Below are 20222 nucleotides of genomic sequence, written 5' to 3'. Positions count from 1 at the left end.
TAATTAATTAAGATATATCAACCACAACCATCTGTGTTAAGAAAAATATTGTCTGATCGGAAAATTGGAAAATATGTCAATTTTTTTTTAAATATCGACCACACTTGACCTCTAGCATGATATATTCAATTTACAATGTATTTGTAGTGACATATTTAAATTGATGCATGTCGACACGCGAGTCCCATTCAAAAATATTATGTTGACATGCGAGTTATGTATATTCATTTTTCACCAATCAAGGGCCCTCAGGGGGCATATACATTAAAAAAAAATAATATCATGATTATAACAAATAATGAATGAAATAATCATTATTTGCAACTTATTAATGTTGGCATATAATTTAAGATTTTGTTGACGACTTTTTGTACACAGAGTCCGGTATGTATTTGTTATAGATGCTAATTACTAATATCTTGCATTTGAATAAGTTACATTTCTAAATAAATAAGTTGCATGTCAACATGAATAACTTAATTGTCTATTACGATCGAAAAAAGAATACAAAGTCCTGACAGCAAGGCTCAAACGTCAGTATCAACAAGCGGAGGGAAACATGCTGGACTACCTACGTAAAAGTAACCCGAAAGTCTTCTACAGAAATTTCCGAGGGAAAAAAAGGCAGCAGACAAATATCAATCCAAGTGTAATTTATGAACATTTTAAAAATATCGCGCACGCCATGAACGCGTCCGAAAAAAGCACAGATTGTATAGAAGCTGATCCTGTTTTTGAGGAACTAGACTGTCCAATCACAGAAAAAGAAATTGCTGATGCTATCAAACGTTTAAAAAAAGAAAAATCACATGGTACTGATTTGTTAATTAACGAATATTTCATTGAGTTTAAAGATTATCTTGTTCCATTTATACTAAGATTATTCAATAGAATATTGTCTTCTGGTTTTTTCCCTAATATGTGGGCACAGTGTATTATAATACCAGTTTTTAAAAAGGGTGATGCATTAGACTCCAAGAATTATAGAGGCATTAGTCTTGTCAGTTGCTTTTGTAAATTATTCACATCTATTTTGAATCAAAGATTGTTAACATGGTCTGACGCAAATGATGTAATCACTGATGTACAGTTTGGATTTCAACGCAAACGAGGTACAGCTGAGGCTATATTTAGCCTTTCAAATATTATTAATATGTCAATAAGAAAGAAAAAAAGATTGTATTGTTGTTTTGTTGACTTTAAGAAAGCATTTGACACTGTTGAAAGATTGAAATTATGGGAAAAATTGTCTAACGTTGGTATTAGAGGAAAATTGTTGAATTTTATTCGTAGTATGTATAATAATATGAAATCATGTGTTAATTCAGCAGGAAAGTTATCTGAGTTTTTTTTAAAAATAACACAGGACTTTTGCAGGGAGAAGTGCTATCTCCAATATTGTTTTCATTATATGTGAATGATTTTGAAATGGAATTTTTGTGCAAAGGTAACATACCAATACGAATTCAAGAGTTAAATCTTTTTGTTTTAATGTATGCAGATGACATGGTAATTTTCTCCGAAACTGCACATGAGCTTCAAGAAATGTTCAATACAATGTATTCTTATACATCTGTCTGGGATCTTACTGTAAATGTACAAAAAACCAAAATTGTCATTTTTAGAAATGGTGGTAAAATTCACAATTGTGAAAGGTGGCATTTAAATGGCGAGCCAATTGAGGTTGTCGATAGCTTTATATTCCTGGGCCTTTTGTTACAATATAATGGAAAGTTTAACAATACACAGAAACAGTTGGCGGGCCAAGGGAGAAAAGCCATGTTTTCTTTAAAGTCAAAAAACAAGTCAATTGTATCTGAATACAGAAACAATGCTGTCAATTTTTGATACTTATATTGCTAGTATATTAAATTATGGCTGTGAGATATGGGGCATGCATGCTGCAAATGCTATAGAAAAAGTGCATTTAGAATATATTAAATTTGTGTTAACTACAAACATTGCACTTGTATATTTTGAAACTGGGAGGCTACCTATGAAAACTATACGAATGTTTAGAATATTCAAATTTTGGTTCAAATTGTTACAAAGTCAGAATTGTATTTTGCAGCCCTGTTACAAAATGCTGTATAATGAGTGTGAATCGTCTTTGGCACCTGCTGAAAATTGGGTTACTGTAATTAAGAATAAACTTTTTGAAATAGGTCTAGGACATATATGGTATGAACAGGAGTATATACATTGTGAAACCTATTTTCCTTTAATTAAGCAAAGAATCATTGATCACTTTACTCAACAACTTGTAGAACAGATTAATTCCTCATCTCGATGTTATTTTTACAAGCATATTATTGACCAGTTTTCATTACAATATTATTTAACAAAATCAATACCTTCTACATATAAGAAACAAATTACAAGAATTAGATTGTCATCTCATAGACTTGCAATTGAAAGTGGACGACACACTAATGTACCAAAAGAAAGACGCTTATGTAAATTTTGTTCAGATATTGAAGATGAATTCCATTTTGTTTTGAAATGTCAGCAGTATAGAGAACTCCGAGTAAAATATATTAAGAAATATTATTGGAAAAAACCTTCTGTATACAAATTTATACAATTATTAAGTGTTCAAAATTTCAAAGAACTGTGTAATTTGGGGAAGTATCTCCATCTAGCTTTCAATATTCATGATAATTAAGAAAAATTTCTCTGGTTTCTTCGCCTGTTAGTAAAATTTTATTTTATATACATTATCAATGAACTTTACATGTTCATGTACCATACCATTATTTCAATATTGCTATATTTATATGTAATAACCTATGCCATAAGATGTATGTCTTGTGCAAATAAAGAATATATAATTGGATATAAATATTAATCAGTTATTTATCCACATAAACAATTAAAATGTCTGTTGACATACTCACCTTGCATGTCAACTGCGCAACTCCTCCCCTTAAAAAATCCCCCCCAAAAAACCCAAAACAAAAACGAAAAACCGAAAAAAAAAACGGAGAGGGGGGGGGGGTCATAGAGTTAATTTTGTTTGCCCGTGGGAGGCTATTTTTGGTTACTTACACGTAACTACAGTGTATATGAATTTTAAGAAATAGAAATTTAAAGCCCCCCTCCCCCTAGATATCTACATGTAGATATGCGTATGACTTAAGCAAGATCTTTTATAGCTATATATTTAATGGAATTAACTGCAACTTCTACTATACAATGTTAATTCACTTTATTCCCTGCTCTGCTATCATTATAGTTCAGAAGTTTATCTTCTTACTAAAAGAAATATTTGAATTTAATATGTCAGGTGCCGCCGTGCCTGTGATCAGAGACATATATAACATGTTATTCATGTCTCTACTGTGATTGAACAAACAAGTATACTGGTTTTGATGCATTGCCGGACATCGGCAAGGAGACGAGCTAAACGCAACATTATTTGCATCATTTATAGATGAAATAAAACAAAGGCGCCCAACTTCACCATCATCTCAAACCACGGTCCGCAGTCCACAGAGACCTGTCTTGTCTTGTAGATGGGAGTTTAGAAGATCGTATAATTACATGTATAAACATATTGGCCGCGATTTTCTATAATACGATATGTACAACTACCCATGTACACAGCTAGATGAAAATTATTTCCCACCAAAACTCCTGTGAGGTTTAGGATATTATAATGACATGTATTTTCTTTGGACATTTTATATCCTTTTCCCGTGCCTGGTGAAGAGATGGGGAATTATTCAACAATATTTGACCTGTCAGTTTACCTTTATTCTTGAGTTTCATTTATTTACAGGTACAAGTATTTTACTATGAGATTTCCAGTCATTATATTTCGGTTAAATATTGACGCTTTTTTAGATTTCAATGGTATATGTGATGTATATAATTTTATACAATGAGTTTTGTGCAATTTCTATCCCCTAGCCAGCCGTGGCCAGTTGTATGTCTTCACAAATTATACTTTTTTATTCACGGGGTTTATACTCCGTTTGATTTTGACACTTCAAAAGTTTTACATACATGTCAGATATTTTTGTGGAAGAAAAAAAAATTGTGGAATTTATTCATCTTGATGTATTAAAATGGAATATATAAAATTCACTTCATATTTTTCAAAGCAAAATTGTAATGAAAGCATTATTCCATTAAAGAAAGAAAACACACAGAACAGGTTAAAATTATTACATTCAAAAGAAACTATATAATAAATTTGTTTACTTAATGGATTACAAGTTATAGATTAGTTGATTCACAGACAGAAATATAGATAGGACGTTTTGAAAAAAAGTTATTTATATCGAAATGCATGCATGCATCACTACAGATACTACATGTACGTCAAGACAGTGTAATTATGCACCTAAATGGTACATACGTTTGTGTCCATCTATCTATACCATTATATGCATTATTTAATGTTTGATATTGGACGAGAAATAAACATTTCTAATCATTTCTGATTTTTGGCTTCCTCAGAATTCTTGGTGTGCATTTAAAGTCAAATACATAAACATTTGATCCACAAGGGAACAATTCTTCTAATTTTTCCTACAGAAATAGGGAGTAACATTGTACGAAGTTTAACATGTGACTCCCGTTAATATAAGAAATAATTTATATAAAAAATATATTTGACTTGGTTTTTATAAAGATTTAGAAGTGAAACCTGAAACTATAAAACATACATATTGAAAGGGCGAGAGTTATAACATGTGACAGTCTGTGTTACGTAATGCTAAAAATAACAATACACTTTCTTCCTCTTTCTTGTTTGTTTTTCTTTGTTAGTCTTACATCCGTTTTTCAAAAAAATAAATAAATGAATAAAAAAATAAAAAAATAAGGAAACTTGGTTGTTAGCAAATTTACCAACAGATCAGCTACGATTATTAAGTAAAGAAAAGAGTCAAACATTTCAGCCTTAAAATTTGAACATTTTCTTATTTCCTCTTCAGGACACTTATGACGTTATATATTTTTATCATAATAAAATATAACCTCTACATAATCATTGTATCATGCATGAGAGAGAATGTATATATTTTTAATTATTATGTAAGCCTCTTATCTGTCGCCTTGGCGTGAAAATAAACGAGTTATCGAACCTTGCAGTAAAACATTTACCTTTCATTGTATAAACAATATGATTAATGGAATGCGAATTATCATTTGCATAATTCTCTACAATATCAATGTGTATCGATAAATATTCAATTTTGAGTTTGAAACTGTTATTCAGATTTAAAACATTTCATTGTTCGTTGTTTTTCCTCTCTGTATAAACCATGCATATCTAACGACTGTTTCATGCATGCATTATTCATTAGTCCGATTAATCATTGCGGTGCATGCCGACTACTTCCTTTTGATCCGCCCCCGCATTCGAAGGTGATTGTCGTTTGGTGATGGCAGAACCCTTATTGATCTTGCAGACGAAACTTTGTACAAAATGTGTATGATTCACTCTCCTCTTAGCTCGGATGTGAGTCCTTAAAGCAACAACAAGCCTCTTTCTGCATAGAACATTCATAATTGTGCGTACAAGCGTGGTGTATATATCTGTGACTGCACACTGCAGCTATCTGGGGGTGAAAGGGCCTTTTTATATCGTTGAGTAATACCCATTGTAAACAACACATATCTCTTTTTTTACCTGTAAAATTCAACACTTGTTTACATGTGAATCACATGAATCAGTTGTAGCGGAAAATTTCAATGAACAGGATGTTTAAAATTTGAATTTAACTCAAGGTAAGTTGCCTCTTTTACTCTTTGAAACGATTTATAGAAAATGAAAATCATTCGGGTCTGGTAATGGTTTTGTATTATGTATAGAAATCAATAGGTTGTGTCTTCTCTTCAATATGGAGAAATAGGTAGGTTTTTAATTATTGATTAGCTTTCGCTGGATAGTTATAAAAACATTTTTTTCTCTTTATGTTAATGTTGGGGTAAACGGGGATATCCCGGTATTCATAAACAATCTTCCCTGAGCGAGACCTTCGTCAAAATCTAATACTTGGGGGAATCGTACAACAACAACGTAATGTAACAGGGGTCAGCAGTACATATTGGGACCGGTGTATATTGTCTGTATGTGTGTGTGTGTGTGTGAGAGAGAGAGAGAGAGAGAGAGAGAGAGAGAGAGATGCTGTCTAAATATATACACTGAATCTGTTTTGTCATTATACTACGCCATAGAGGTACACCTATACAGCCTGCGAAATAGAACAAATACATATATAATATACAGTGTTTGTAATTGTATACTACTTCTTCGTATAAAACGAAAGCCCTCAGAGAAAAAGTGTGTTAGTTTAATATTAGTCACACACGCAGCAATCATCGTATGTTAAATCTATAATTATTTCAGTATGTTCTATGCTTTCACTCAACTCAAAAACTATTTTATATCCCATCGGCAGGCCTGATAACATGGGCTTTTTTATATCGTTGCTGATTCCAGCATTGATATGACATTATTATACTTGTTTACATTGTGCCGCTACAGCGTGTGACATGGATATGATAATCTAGATAATCCAGATATGCCAGGGTTTTCTCTTTGCCCTTTCTCTCTTATCATAACGGTGGCATTTTTAAGTTGCTACCATTCTCAATAAAAAGTCACAATTAATGGCGAACCAGAGTGCTCCTTACAAAAGGAAGTCTACTTCCTAATGATAAGAGTTCCACGGGCTTTGTCATGCGGTATTTTCTAAATTATACCACTTAAAACTTGCTAACGGATATACACCCCCATCTCTCTCTCTCTCTCTCTCTCTCTCTCTCTCTCTCTCTCTCTCTCTCTCTCTCTCTGTGTGTGTAATCAAAGTAGCTTTCGTCATTAAGGTCAAGCTAATACGGTTAATTATTTAAAAAAAAAAATGGAAATCGAGAGAAAAGAAATTAAAATGAAAGTAAGAATTTCTAAATTTTAGAAAAACAAAAACGGAAATACCCAAATTGTTCCAAATTGCAAAATTGTTCCGAGCCGGAGAACATGTGAATATCTGCATGTACCCGCGTTGACGACATTTTGGGTATTTATAAGATTAAATTGAACGCATGAAAAAATTTAATGGCTCGTTTTTCTCAATTAGCATATTTTATCCATTATCACTTCGACGGGTTTTAAACCATGAAATACACAAATATTCATAAGATGCAATCACGAGGGGAAAAAATCAGTGGAATGCCCTGCTTTCTAACAGACACGTGTATGTAAACAAAGTGTTTACACACGTGTTCTTGAAGGAATCTCATGTATATATTCACAATATCAAGACTTCTTACTTTCCTCCCATCATTGTCTGTGAACATAACGGTAACACGCCTTATGGGTGTTGTGAACATGTTTAGACTTTATGAATCTCCTTTGACAAGGAGAGCTTTGTGTAGGAAAATTTTACAAATGTTAACCTAAATTTAAGTGATATTTCTTTACTCTACACTATTTTATGGCTTAAAATTTCATTTCAAATAAAGGTAATTTGATGGTTAATATTTTGACTATCCAGCCACCCTAAGAATCTCCTTTACAAGGAGAGCTCTACTTGTAGAAAATATTCAAAAATTTAATGTAAAATATAAGGAATTTTTCTTTTCTTTATGGCCTAAAATCATCGTGAATCTGATTGTTGATTTGTTTTTACCATTCACCCACCTTAATAACATGGTGGCGGGTAAGTGTAAGTTTGGGCCATCGCCTTTAGGACGTCGTGGTCCTGCTTCTTCGGCGCAATAAAATGCATAGGAAGGAATCATACATTTTTTTATAGCCGAGTAGTAATAAAACAGTTTTATTTTCTTTCTATTTGCTGACAAATGGAATTATGAAAATAAAAGCTTTAATTGAAGTAATCAAGTTCATTATAGGTCTACAAACAATAAATATGTGTCTTCAATACCGCTATACAGGTAAGACAGAAAATCTCTCTCTCTCTCTCTCTCTCTCTCTCTCTCTCTCTCTCTCTCAAATCTTGGCTGTTATACCTTGAATAATTTCAAAAAAAAAATTTAAACGACAGATTTAGGAAAATCGATCGGCTATTGAAAGATTCATCTTTCAATGTACATTCTGAACCAATGACCAATGGTAAATTGAACGCGAGAAGAAAAGGCATCGTTTTTCTGCAATTCAAATCTGTAAGAGAACCACTCCTCTCTACTCCCAAGCTAAGACTTGGGGGGGGGGGGGGGGTTATTTCACATTCTGCATTAAAAGCTTTGGTGAAATTCAAAACGTAATATTGAGAATACTGAGTCCGCAAGTCAAATTGCACGTAGCAATCGCTTCTTTTCTATCGTGAACATGTTTTAATATGAATTTCAAAGTGCTTGTTCCCTGGCACTGAATAATGGCAGAAATTTGACGCATTGGCTGTGTAATCGTCTTCCCATTAAAACTATTTATCATGATGATCTAGCTACAGAGTGTAAAAAATATAAACTGGCTGCATGGTGCAAACGTTTTCACTTTTATTCGAATTAGATGAGTGTATGGTTATGAACGTGGCTGCACGTGCGTTATCCTTTTTCCATATTTTAGAAATGAATACTATCTGTCTGCTGTCATGATTTTGCAAAATAAAATTTAGGCACATACATGTAAGTATGATTCAGTGGTAGTTAAAATGATAAAATGATGGCTAGTATCTCGTCAAATAATGCTAGCTACATGTAATATCCATTTCTTTGATTCAAATTCGACAACTCCACGTACAATTAACCTTTTACAACCCGAATTTTCCCGTTGAGTTACCGATCTGCAGCTATCTTTATACCTATCTTTAATTATACATGTTCTCCTACCTGTCTGTGTATCAACAATATGTTATGAAAGCGACTGGTGTCTTACGCTAAGAAAATTTTGTGAAACAGCTATGACAATTCTTAGGAACTTTCTAAGTTATAACTTATGCATATATTAATTAAAGGGACCTGGACACGATTTCAGATGAAAATTTTATTTTTGATTTCTTTGTATAAAATAGATTACTTTTGTATTTTGAATGATTCACCAAAGCTTTAGTGTTAGAAGTCATGTTACAAGCGAGATACAGAGGAAAGAAGTCGTTGTTATGTAAACAAAGCTCGAGTCTTATACTTGTTTACAAACACTGTAATGTGAAGAAATTGCCATTTCTTTATCAAAATAACTTGTGGAAACAAGATAGACTGATTCAGTGGGTTCATAAATAATTGCATCACAACAAACAGCAACATTAGACTGAAGTTTATACCAATACAACAAATATGTAAACATTAACATACACGAGCTTTGTTTACAAAACAAAGAACTCTAACCTCTGTAATTCGCTTGTAACTTGATATTTGACTTTCAAATTTTTTCAAAGCATTGAAAACATCTATATTAACAATTCTAGGCATAAAAATTGAAAACATAAATTTTGAAAATTTTGAGCTCAAATCGTGTCAAAGTCCTTATCTTAGGAAACATCTTTGGGAATCTTTGTCAAACGGGCCCTCGGTTTTAAAACGTTAAATGTATGCATTTAGCTGTCTTACACCAGGAGACAGGGGGTGTCAATCGCGACTTCTCAGACGTTGAAAATGTGTGTTAATGTACGTGCATGTGTATGAAAAATAGTCTAATACTGGAAAGCGATATTATTCCAACAAGTATGTAGCCAAATGTTGGTGTTTTCGAGAGTCTCTCCCCTAAAAAAATCAAACAAAAAACTAAAACAAAACAAAAAAACACTGCAGGATATCTAAAATACTCAATATCAATAGGTTCAAGATATTCAAAACAAACAGGTAGAATAGTTTCATTGTCATCTATTTTTCGAAATTGTGCGTGTTGGGGGTGGTGGGTGGTAAGGGTGGAGTGGTTGGGGCTGCGTAGAAATATACATGTACTCAATGTCCATTAAATAACTCATAAAAATTTTGCATGGCTTCCAGACTTCAAGATGTTATAAGCTCTACAACTTGTATATCCACATTCATATTTTATTGAGAAAGGGGGGGGGGGGGGGGGTGTTATGTTAAAGTTTAAGATATTCAGAGATTCAACGTAACTATACATCATCAAACTTAATTTGATCGATAGAGGAGTGAACACAGAACACATTGCGGTACAATCTATCTGATGCCAACAGTTACATAAGAAGTAAAACCAATGCATCTCTGATGCATGAACATGTGCTTCCTACTCTTTAACAATTTGACGATGGCTGGGGCGAGGATGTTTAAACGATGTAACCATTGAACTCAGTAGTTCTGTTGATTTGATACACACCAGCAGGTTCATGAGATTTCTATATCACTTTATATTTTTTTGTTTAAGCATTTATTTCAAGAGCTTAGTCATTCATTGGGTGTTGTTGTTGTAAACAAACAGCTATATCAGGATATATCTTCAAGCTCATCAAGCTTATTTTAAATCTATTTACATGTACTTCAATATTTACAGTTTTACAGTTGACATTCGGACACGATCAATCATTTGCATATGGTTAGTTATTATAATTCCAAATCACGTATAGTCGCAATTCAAACTCTTCTTTGTAAGGAGTTGTAAAAATACTATAAAATGGCCTCTACCATCGAACTTCGTTTATTAACTTTTATAACATACATTTCATTTATCGCCGTCAACTCAAACTAAACCGTGGGAAAAAACCGGACTGATGGGGCTGTATAATACAGAGAGAGAGAGAGAGAGAGAGAGAGAGAGAGAGAGAGAGAGAGAGAGAGAGAGAGAGAGAGAGAGAGAGAGCACACAACACAGACTCCCCCTCTCCATAGAAAGATAGTTTTTAATTGATATACACGTCCTTGAAAGTTTCAGTCTATATCTACAGCCGTGTCACAATCTTATAATATATTACAATCCAATGAAGTAACTAATAATGATTATATAGGTTTATTCATGGAGTTACGAAAGGCAAGTGTTACTAAATGATTAGACCTCAAATTGCAAGTTAAGTTTGGAAACAAGAAATATATTAAAAGATAAAAAGTCACTCCAAAACTTAACAAATATCAATAAGGTTACAATGATACACTTAATTCTTCCTTTATTAAAAAGTACCACTCACATGTGTTAAATAGTGCATCTGCGTTTAACCTAAATTGTTTTCAGTTTAACTGCCGAGCAATTATAAGTTAAGATAACTGAAATATTTTCAAGTGCAACTAATTAAAATCCAAAACATGATCCGACAAAAACACTAGTGGCATTATTATGCGCTCCTTATTATAATTATGACTTCTTAGCAGAAGCTCATAAATCGGGCTCGGAATTCGGAAGCATCCAAGTGTTTCTGAAAAGCCTCTATACAACCACTAGCACTTCCCACTCTTGTTTGACTCACTACTGCGTCTAGCTGCTCCTTAATTCACAATTCAGACAGATGAACACTTTCTAATAAAACTTTGGTTTACTTCTGACTGTATATACGTGTAGTAGTATAATGTTCGTATCAGAGAATACATTCATTGGCTAAAAAAGCCTAATTGAGTATTCAGTTACTTTGAAAAGTATTTGAACGTTAGATTACTGGGCTTGTGTAGAAAAAAAACATTGTTAAAAATGGGTACCTCGAAGGAAAAATAACAGTGGATGACGCCATCTTGGATATCGCTTTTTGGGAGTTGATTGAGTTATATTTATAATGGTTTCCTCAGAAGTGCATAGATTTAAATGATTTAACCAACAAGTGAACACAGATGTGCATGCTTTTACATTTAATAAAGTACATGTACAGAGTCGGAGGCATTTAAAGAATTTCCTCAAATGAATTAAATATTTTACAATTTGTTCCTGACATGTGTTAATAAGGAACCAATATCGATCCATCAAGCAGAGATACAAATCGTGTCTTGGCAAATAGATAGAAACAACATAGTCACGTGTAAAGTATATAAGTCACATGACTATTACATGATTAATGTACCGATATTGTCGATAACATTATTCTGAACACCATTCGACTACACAACAAAAAAGAAAAAATCATATGTAAGAAATCCAGCTTGGCAGCACTGCACTTGCTGGTTGTTCATTGTCCTGATTTTTTTGGGACCAAATATTTCAAATATAAAATAGTGACCTTGACAAATTATATTGTCTCTGTAAAGATTCATGTCAGACGCCCCTGCTGTCTCAATCAGTCAGAGTGACCAAACTCTATAACGTCAATAGTCTGACGCCACTGCCGTCTCAATCAGTCAGAGAGACCTAACTCTATAACGTCAATAGTCTGACGTCACTGCCGTCTCAATCAGTCAGAGTGACCAAACTCTATAACGTCAATAGTCTGACGCCACTGCCGTCTCAATCAGTCAGAGGAACTAACTCTATAACGTCAATAGTCTGACGTCACTGCCGTCTCAATCAGTCAGAGTGACCAAACTCTATAACGTCAATAGTCTGACGTCACTGCCGTCTCAATCAGTCAGAGGAACCTAACTCTATAACGTCAATAGTCTGACGTCACTGCCGTCTCAATCAGTCAGAGTGACCAAACTCTATAACGTCAATATCATGGTTCACTGCCGTCTCAATCAGTCAGAGTGACCAAACTCTATAACGTCAATATCATGTTTCACTGCTGTCTCAATCAGTCAAAGTGACCAAACTCTATAACGTCAATATCATGGTTCACTGCTGTCTCAATCAGTCAGAGAGACCTAACTCTATAACGTCAATATCATGTTTCACTGCTGTCTCAATCAGTCAAAGTGACCAAACTCTATAACGTCAATATCATGGTTCACTGCTGTCTCAATCAGTCAGAGAGACCTAACTCTATAACGTCAATATCATGTTTCACTGCCGTCTCAATCAGTCAGAGTGACCAAACTCTATAACATCAATATCATGGTTCACTGCTGTCTCAATCAGTCAGAGAAACCAAACTCTATAACGTCAATATCATGGTTCACTGCTGTCTCAATCAGTCAGAGAGACCAAACTCTATAACGTCAATAGTCTGACGTCACTGCCGTCTCAATCAGTCAGAGTGATCAAACTCTATAGCGTCAATAGTCTGACGTCACTGCCGTCTCAATCAGTCAGAGTGACCAAACTCTATAACGTCAATATCATGTTTCACTGCTGTCTCAATCAGTCAGAGTGACCAAACTCTATAACGTCAATATCATGTTTCACTGCTGTCTCAATCAGTCAAAGTGACCAAACTCTATAACGTCAATATCATTGTTCACTGCTGTCTCAATCAGTCAGAGAAACCAAACTCTATAACGTCAATAGTCTGACGTCACTGCCGTCTCAATCAGTCAGAGAGACCTAACTCTATAACGTCAATATCATGGTTCACTGCTGTCTCAATCAGTCAGAGAGACCTAACTCTATAACGTCAATATCATGTTTCACTGCTGTCTCAATCAGTCAAAGTGACCAAACTCTATAACGTCAATATCATGGTTCACTGCTGTCTCAATCAGTCAGAGAGACCTAACTCTATAACGTCAATATCATGTTTCACTGCCGTCTCAATCAGTCAGAGTGACCAAACTCTATAACATCAATATCATGGTTCACTGCTGTCTCAATCAGTCAGAGAAACCAAACTCTATAACGTCAATATCATGGTTCACTGCTATCTCAATCAGTCAGAGAGACCTAACTCTATAACGTCAATATCATGGTTCACTGCTGTCTCAATCAGTCAGAGAGACCAAACTCTATAACGTCAATAGTCTGACGTCACTGCCGTCTCAATCAGTCAGAGTGATCAAACTCTATAGCGTCAATAGTCTGACGTCACTGCCGTCTCAATCAGTCAGAGTGACCAAACTCTATAACGTCAATAGTCTGACGTCACTGCCGTCTCAATCAGTCAGAGTGACCAAACTCTATAACGTTAATATCATGGTTCACTGCCGTCTCAATCAGTCAGAGAGACCAAACTCTATAACGTCAATAGTCTGACGCCACTGCCGTCTAAATCAGTCAGAGAGACCAAACTCTATAACGTCAATAGTCTGACGTCACTGCCGTCTCAATCAGTCAAAGTGACCAAACTCTATAACGTCAATATCATGGTTCACTGCTGTCTCAATCAGTCAGAGTGACCAAACTCTATAACGTCAATATCATGTTTCACTGCTGTCTCAATCAGTCAGAGAGACCAAACTCTATAACGTCAATATCATGGTTCACTGCTGTCTCAATCAGTCAAAGTGACCAAACTCTATAACGTCAATATCATGGTTCACTGCTGTCTCAATCAGTCAGAGAGACCAAACTCTATAACGTCAATATCATTGTTCACTGCTGTCTCAATCAGTCAAAGTGACCAAACTCTATAACGTCAATATCATGGTTCACTGCTGTCTCAATCAGTCAAAGTGACCAAACTCTATAACGTCAATATCATGGTTCACTGCTGTCTCAATCAGTCAGAGAGACCAAACTCTATAACGTCAATATCATTGTTCACTGCTGTCTCAATCAGTCAAAGTGACCAAACTCTATTACGTCAATATCATGGTTCACTGCTGTCTCAATCAGTCAGAGAGACCAAACTCTATAACGTCAATATCATGGTTCACTGCTGTCTCAATCAGTCAGAGAGACCAAACTCTATAACGTCAATATCATGGTTCACTGCTGTCTCAATCAGTCAGAGTGACCAAACTCTATAACGTCAATATCATGGTTCACTGCTGTCTCAATCAGTCAGAGAGACCAAACTCTATAACGTCAATATCATTGTTCACTGCTGTCTCAATCAGTCAGAGAAACCAAACTCTATAACGTCAATATCATGGTTCACTGCTATCTCAATCAGTCAGAGAGACCTAACTCTATAACGTCAATATCATGTTTCACTGCTGTCTCAATCAGTCAAAGTGACCAAACTCTATAACGTCAATATCATGGTTCACTGCTGTCTCAATCAGTCAGAGAGACCAAACTCTATAACGTCAATATCATTGTTCACTGCTGTCTCAATCAGTCAAAGTGACCAAACTCTATAACGTCAATATCATGGTTCACTGCTGTCTCAATCAGTCAAAGTGACCAAACTCTATAACGTCAATATCATGGTTCACTGCTGTCTCAATCAGTCAGAGAGACCAAACTCTATAACGTCAATAGTCTGACGTCACTGCCGTCTCAATCAGTCAGAGTGACCAAACTCTATAACGTCAATATCATGGTTCACTGCTGTCTCAATCAGTCAGAGAGACCTAACTCTATAACGTCAATATCATGGTTCACTGCTGTCTCAATCAGTCAGAGTGACCAAACTCTATAACGTCAATATCATGGTTCACACTTTGCAACAACTACCTATATGTCCCGTGATCGCAATCTTTTGGGAGAATACTATATATTAAATCAACTAAGTATATATATATATATATATATATATATATATATATATATATATATATATATATATATATATATATATATATATATAGATATATATATATATATATATATTTAAGAAATAAACAACGTTATTTAGTGAACATGGCGTTATGAATAGCAATTGCTCTGTTGGCATATTCCATGATGCGCGCTAGCGCATCATGGAAAATATGCCAGCAGAGCAGTTGCTATTCATAACGCCATGTTCACTAAATAATCGTTGTTTATTACTTATATTTGCATTTTACCACTCGCAAATACCCTGTATTAGCCTAGACTTTGACATTTAGCTATTACATCAAAAGTAAACATTCAGACTGTAATGTATCTTTTTAATTCACATAGATTTGTTAACAGAATCAATGATATGTTATAACAGTAATTCCTTTAAAATGTTATCAAAAACATGTTTTAATATTACATGTAAATACGTCAATTTTAATCGAGTTGGAGAAAAACACATGATGTATCGTATAGTGGTTTAAATCTATAACGTCATGGAAAAGTATATATAACGTTACACCTTTATGACGTCATAGTATACTGACATAGCAATTGCGATTATAGAGAAATAATTGCAGCTCCTCCGTATGGGCTTACAGTGGGAAAGAACAATGGAAATGCAAATATTATAGAAATGAAGTGAATTCTACGGCGAACCGTACGCGCATAATTTACGCGCAGGTAACAATTCTGTTACCCGTTGCCAAGTGTGTTGCTAACGCTGAGGGTAATAGAACGAATTACCAACTGCGTCTAAACCAATCAGATTTCAGTATTTAACATGAAAGTATAATAATAGCCTTTGTTGTTTAACGGTTAGCTGTTTTGTCCTCTGACATTAATATTCTATCATGTATTCTAATTTTACTAGGTTATCCATGATATGTTGATTGTGACCTTTAAAAAGGGGATTCACTCAATTCAGTTTTCATACAGCGTGGAAAGTGCGTACCATGCATATTCTTTGAGAGTTTAGAGGAAAATGCAAAAAAAAAATGAAATTGGTTCAGCTGTTTTTATATAGAGTGTATAGAGTGAATAAATGCCAAAAAGAGGATAATTTTTCCACAAAGGGAAAACCCTAACATCTATGTATAGCATACAACATATAAGGAAATTATAAGATAAGTGGAATCAAATCACTTCCTTATAATCTGACTATTTCGCCATTAAAATTTCATAGCAATGGATTTATTGAAGCTTAAACCGTATTTGTATGTGTGCATGCGACACATTGGGGTTTTTTTTTTGGGGGGGGGGGGGGGGGGGGGGTTCACATGGTTTTATCATGTGATCAACCAAGTTCATATCCCAATGAAATTTTTAAAAGCTGTTCATATATGAAATAACGAGTCAAACAGAAATTGTGAATTTGGTACAATTTTTGTAACAATCAGTTAAACTATGTAAAGGGAGTGGGCCATTGTTGACAGATTAAAATGAAATGACACTGATTTTGGAAAGAGAAGATGTTGATGTTCATATCTGTGTAAATGTCATAACAATCTGAAGCCGTCTGATTGCATGACCTATCCAAACATTCTAGAAAGAATTTGATTACCTGTTTTTTGTTAAACTAAATTTTTAAACTGATACGATTGGTTGGCTTTAACAGTATCATCCAATACAATCTCACGTTTCTCGTCGTGTTCGGATAGGACTTCAGTAAACTCGATTTGAGACATTACATGATATCAGTATAAACCCTGTCTTTTTTTCTCTCTACGATGATACAACTTCCGCACTGGTTTGTCTGGGTGAATTACTTCTAAGTTTGAGACACTGTGGCAAAGTTTAGCGAAAATGACACAGTATCAAACATTTGACAAAAAATATTAAATAAGAATACATGGTATACAATTAATTGATTCAGGATATGAGAGAATATGGATGTTATTCTGGGTGAAATAAAATTATTCTTTTTTTCTTTATTTCAGACTTGGTTACAGCGTACATACCAGCCACTGTGAAGAGAAATGTTTCGTTGAAGATTAATTCCGCAGTAATCACGACATCATAGCTTCCGTAAATATTATCTAAATATACATTGGATACACTGACAATACGTATTATATATTCTACAATGACAGCAAAGTTATAAAATATTATCTATTGCGGTATTAGGAAGAGGGAAGTATGTAAATACATGTAGTACTTGAAAATCAATTTTCGTTTCGACAGAAAAAAGTGCAAATACAACAACAGTATATTTTTGTCCAAGACAGATTATAAGCGACTGCTCTCGTGTGATGGGGTTGCCTTAAGAAAGCAGACACAGTCATCTTGAATCAAGGATGCGGCAAAACGTCACAGTTTCCGCCTTCAGAGTTACTCGTTAGTGATGTGTTGATGTAGACTAGTTCCGGTGTTCGTGTGCAAGTTTGATAACAATACGTCTTCCATTAATTGTGTACCAGGATATTCGCTGACTTTGTGATCACAATATTAAGGATATATTCACAGTGTTTAGGAAAGATGGACATGTCGATGGAGCTCCCCCCGCCCCCTCCGCCCATCGTGAGTGAAGGGCCTGGCTCTCCTGATTCTCCTCTACCCCCGCCTCTTGATGGCCTTACGATCCAAGACAGTCCGGAAAGTACCTATTGTACCACCGAGGATATTATCCACATGCAACAGAAAGCGAACAAAGCTAAACAAGGAATGAACCGAATCTCGGAGAAATACGACGCCGTGGATAAATTCGGTCCACAGGGCAGAAAAGATTTGTCAGGCAGCAAGGAACGCCTGGATATATCCGAGCCCACGCCTAGCGGGCCCGGCAGACCGGGACTCAATGTGTGTAACTTTGCCGAGGGCGTGACAGAGGAGGATTTACTTCAAGTGGACATGTTTTATCGGAGTCATAAGACGGAGATCTTTGTGTGTCAGTGCCTTGCCAATCTCTATTTCGGGAAAGTTAAAGGAAATCAAGACCAGTGGAAATTCGCAATGACGGGTATACCCGTCCTCGTTTTGGATACCGGGGATCATCATCGGAAACGGAAGTTACAAATTGTCCTAGCAGAAAAGGGTACAGGCTTTCTTTTGTGGAAGGATGATATCGACCACCTGTCCACGTACAAAGCCGAGCACCCGAACTTTCATACAATGTCTTTATCCACCGACCACACAAGGCTGGCCGGTCTGAGTTTCGACCATGCAGCCTCTGCCTCGGACTTTAACACCACTATTGAAAAACTGACCTCCAACCCTGACGACGAACTCATGAGTCTTAGCAAAACGAAACACAAAAGACAAAAATCTGAGAAAAAGAAAGCAGGCAAATACAAAGCACCGAAAAAGACCGAGATCTCTACGCCATGTTGTTTTGTTCACGTGACTAAATTAGAACGACCCGCTATTGACCTGACGGCGGACCATAGCATTATTTCGGGTCCAATGCACTTTGAAAATGTTTTAGAACCACCCAACGGAGGGCAAATGAATTCCACTAGTGATTCAAGTTCGGCCTATTCTGATGGATTTAGTTCTCACTGAAGTTTTTGAAAGGATATTAAGCCAAAATAAGAGATTCATTAATACAATCTTAGTTTAAGAACTTGAAGACAAATTCTATATTTAAATCCTAATATTTGATGGAAATTAAACATTAATATAACAAAATATTTCGGAATGATATAACTTATTGCGAGTTAATTTACTTGACGTATAACAATTATTGTCCAATGTAAAATATCGTGTACAAGAATTGTGTAATGCTGCGCACCATTCAACCAAAGGTAAATAATTTTGAATACTGTACTCCAAGTTCTATATATAAATTTACACAACGACTAAAATCTATTCATTTAAAAATTAATTAAACAACAGCTTTATTTGTACATGTACCAAAAGCTCTGCCATTCACATTTATTTTCAGATCATACACACTTCACATCAAATCGTTAGAAACGTAATTATATAAACCATGCAGTGAAGAAGCATAACTCTAGAGATAAATGTCATTCAGGAACGCTAGATAATATAGATTAATTCAATTCACTTAATAAGCCTAACTATTCATATAACTTCTGCAGATACAAATAACAAGCTAATACAAGATGATAAATAAAATGTGAATACCCGATATGAATGGATAACGTTGTGTTAGGAGACGGATACTATATGATATTACGAAGAATAAGACACATTAAGAATTTAAAAAACCGTTATAAAATGTTAAACATATTTTTCCATATGTTTATAACATATCGGTTAGATATGGCCGAGAGGGTTATTGTTATTATTGGTGCATGATGTATTCTATATGTTTGCTGAATAAATATTTTGCTTTATTGTTTTAAACTTTTAATATATTCAAGAAGTTCCATATTTTTATAATCACATTTATGGCATGAAGACGTTACATTTCCATCCAGTGCATTGAATTAAATGTTATATAATGATACAAAAGAGTTATATTTAATGATTGGATTCTTTCGGGGTCAATAATGGCAGCAACAAAGACCTTATTGGTACATGTTTATTAGCCGGGCTCTGCTGAAAGCAGAGTCCTGGCTGTAGGCAGGCAAATCGTTAATGTTACTATAAATAGCACAACTTCAAAAGTAAACAAAAAACCAAACAGCGTCAAAGTAAAAGCTTCCGCTATACCTAAATAGTTACACAAAGAGCCACGTTTTGAGGACAGTTTGTTTCTTTTTTTTAGTTTCGAGAGAATTGTCTATCTTTTTTAGTTTTCTTATTAATAATTAAAACAAGTTTATGCATTTTATAGACACATACAATGCGCATGAATTTCCATGAACTACTTTGCTGCGCGTTGAAGAAATGGTGATTGAATATATAATGCATGTTGCAAAATTCAAGGCAGCAACTGTTGAACTTTTTT

At 34.7% G+C, this 20222-nt stretch overlaps 1 protein-coding gene across 2 annotated transcripts; it reads left to right on the top strand.

Moving 5' to 3' along the window:
- Positions 1 to 5443: 5443 nt before the first annotated feature.
- LOC128184843 (uncharacterized) lies at positions 5444 to 19665 on the top strand. 2 transcript variants are annotated; one of them, XM_052854465.1, is made up of 3 exons: positions 5444 to 5739; positions 17308 to 17395; positions 17596 to 19665. In XM_052854465.1, exon 3 carries the CDS (start codon positions 17846 to 17848, stop codon positions 18866 to 18868), a length of 1023 nt encoding a protein of 340 aa, XP_052710425.1. In that variant the 5' UTR covers positions 5444 to 5739; positions 17308 to 17395; positions 17596 to 17845; the 3' UTR covers positions 18869 to 19665. The 2 variants fall into 2 exon arrangements, with proteins under 2 accessions (XP_052710425.1, XP_052710424.1); XM_052854464.1 differs by having other exon boundaries at positions 17308 to 19665.
- Positions 19666 to 20222: the final 557 nt, after the last annotated feature.

The sequence above is a fragment of the Crassostrea angulata genome, chromosome 5 (genome assembly GCF_025612915.1).
Source record: "Crassostrea angulata isolate pt1a10 chromosome 5, ASM2561291v2, whole genome shotgun sequence".
Classification (NCBI taxonomy): domain Eukaryota; kingdom Metazoa; phylum Mollusca; class Bivalvia; order Ostreida; family Ostreidae; genus Magallana; species Magallana angulata.
The sequence above is the reverse complement of the archived record's forward strand: the minus strand, read 5'-3'. Positions and strand labels throughout refer to the sequence as shown.

Coding starts and splice junctions, on each gene's coding strand:
- LOC128184843 (XM_052854465.1), top strand. CDS start 17,846: ATGGACATGTCGATGGAGCTCCCCCCGCCCCCTCCGCCCATCGTGAGT.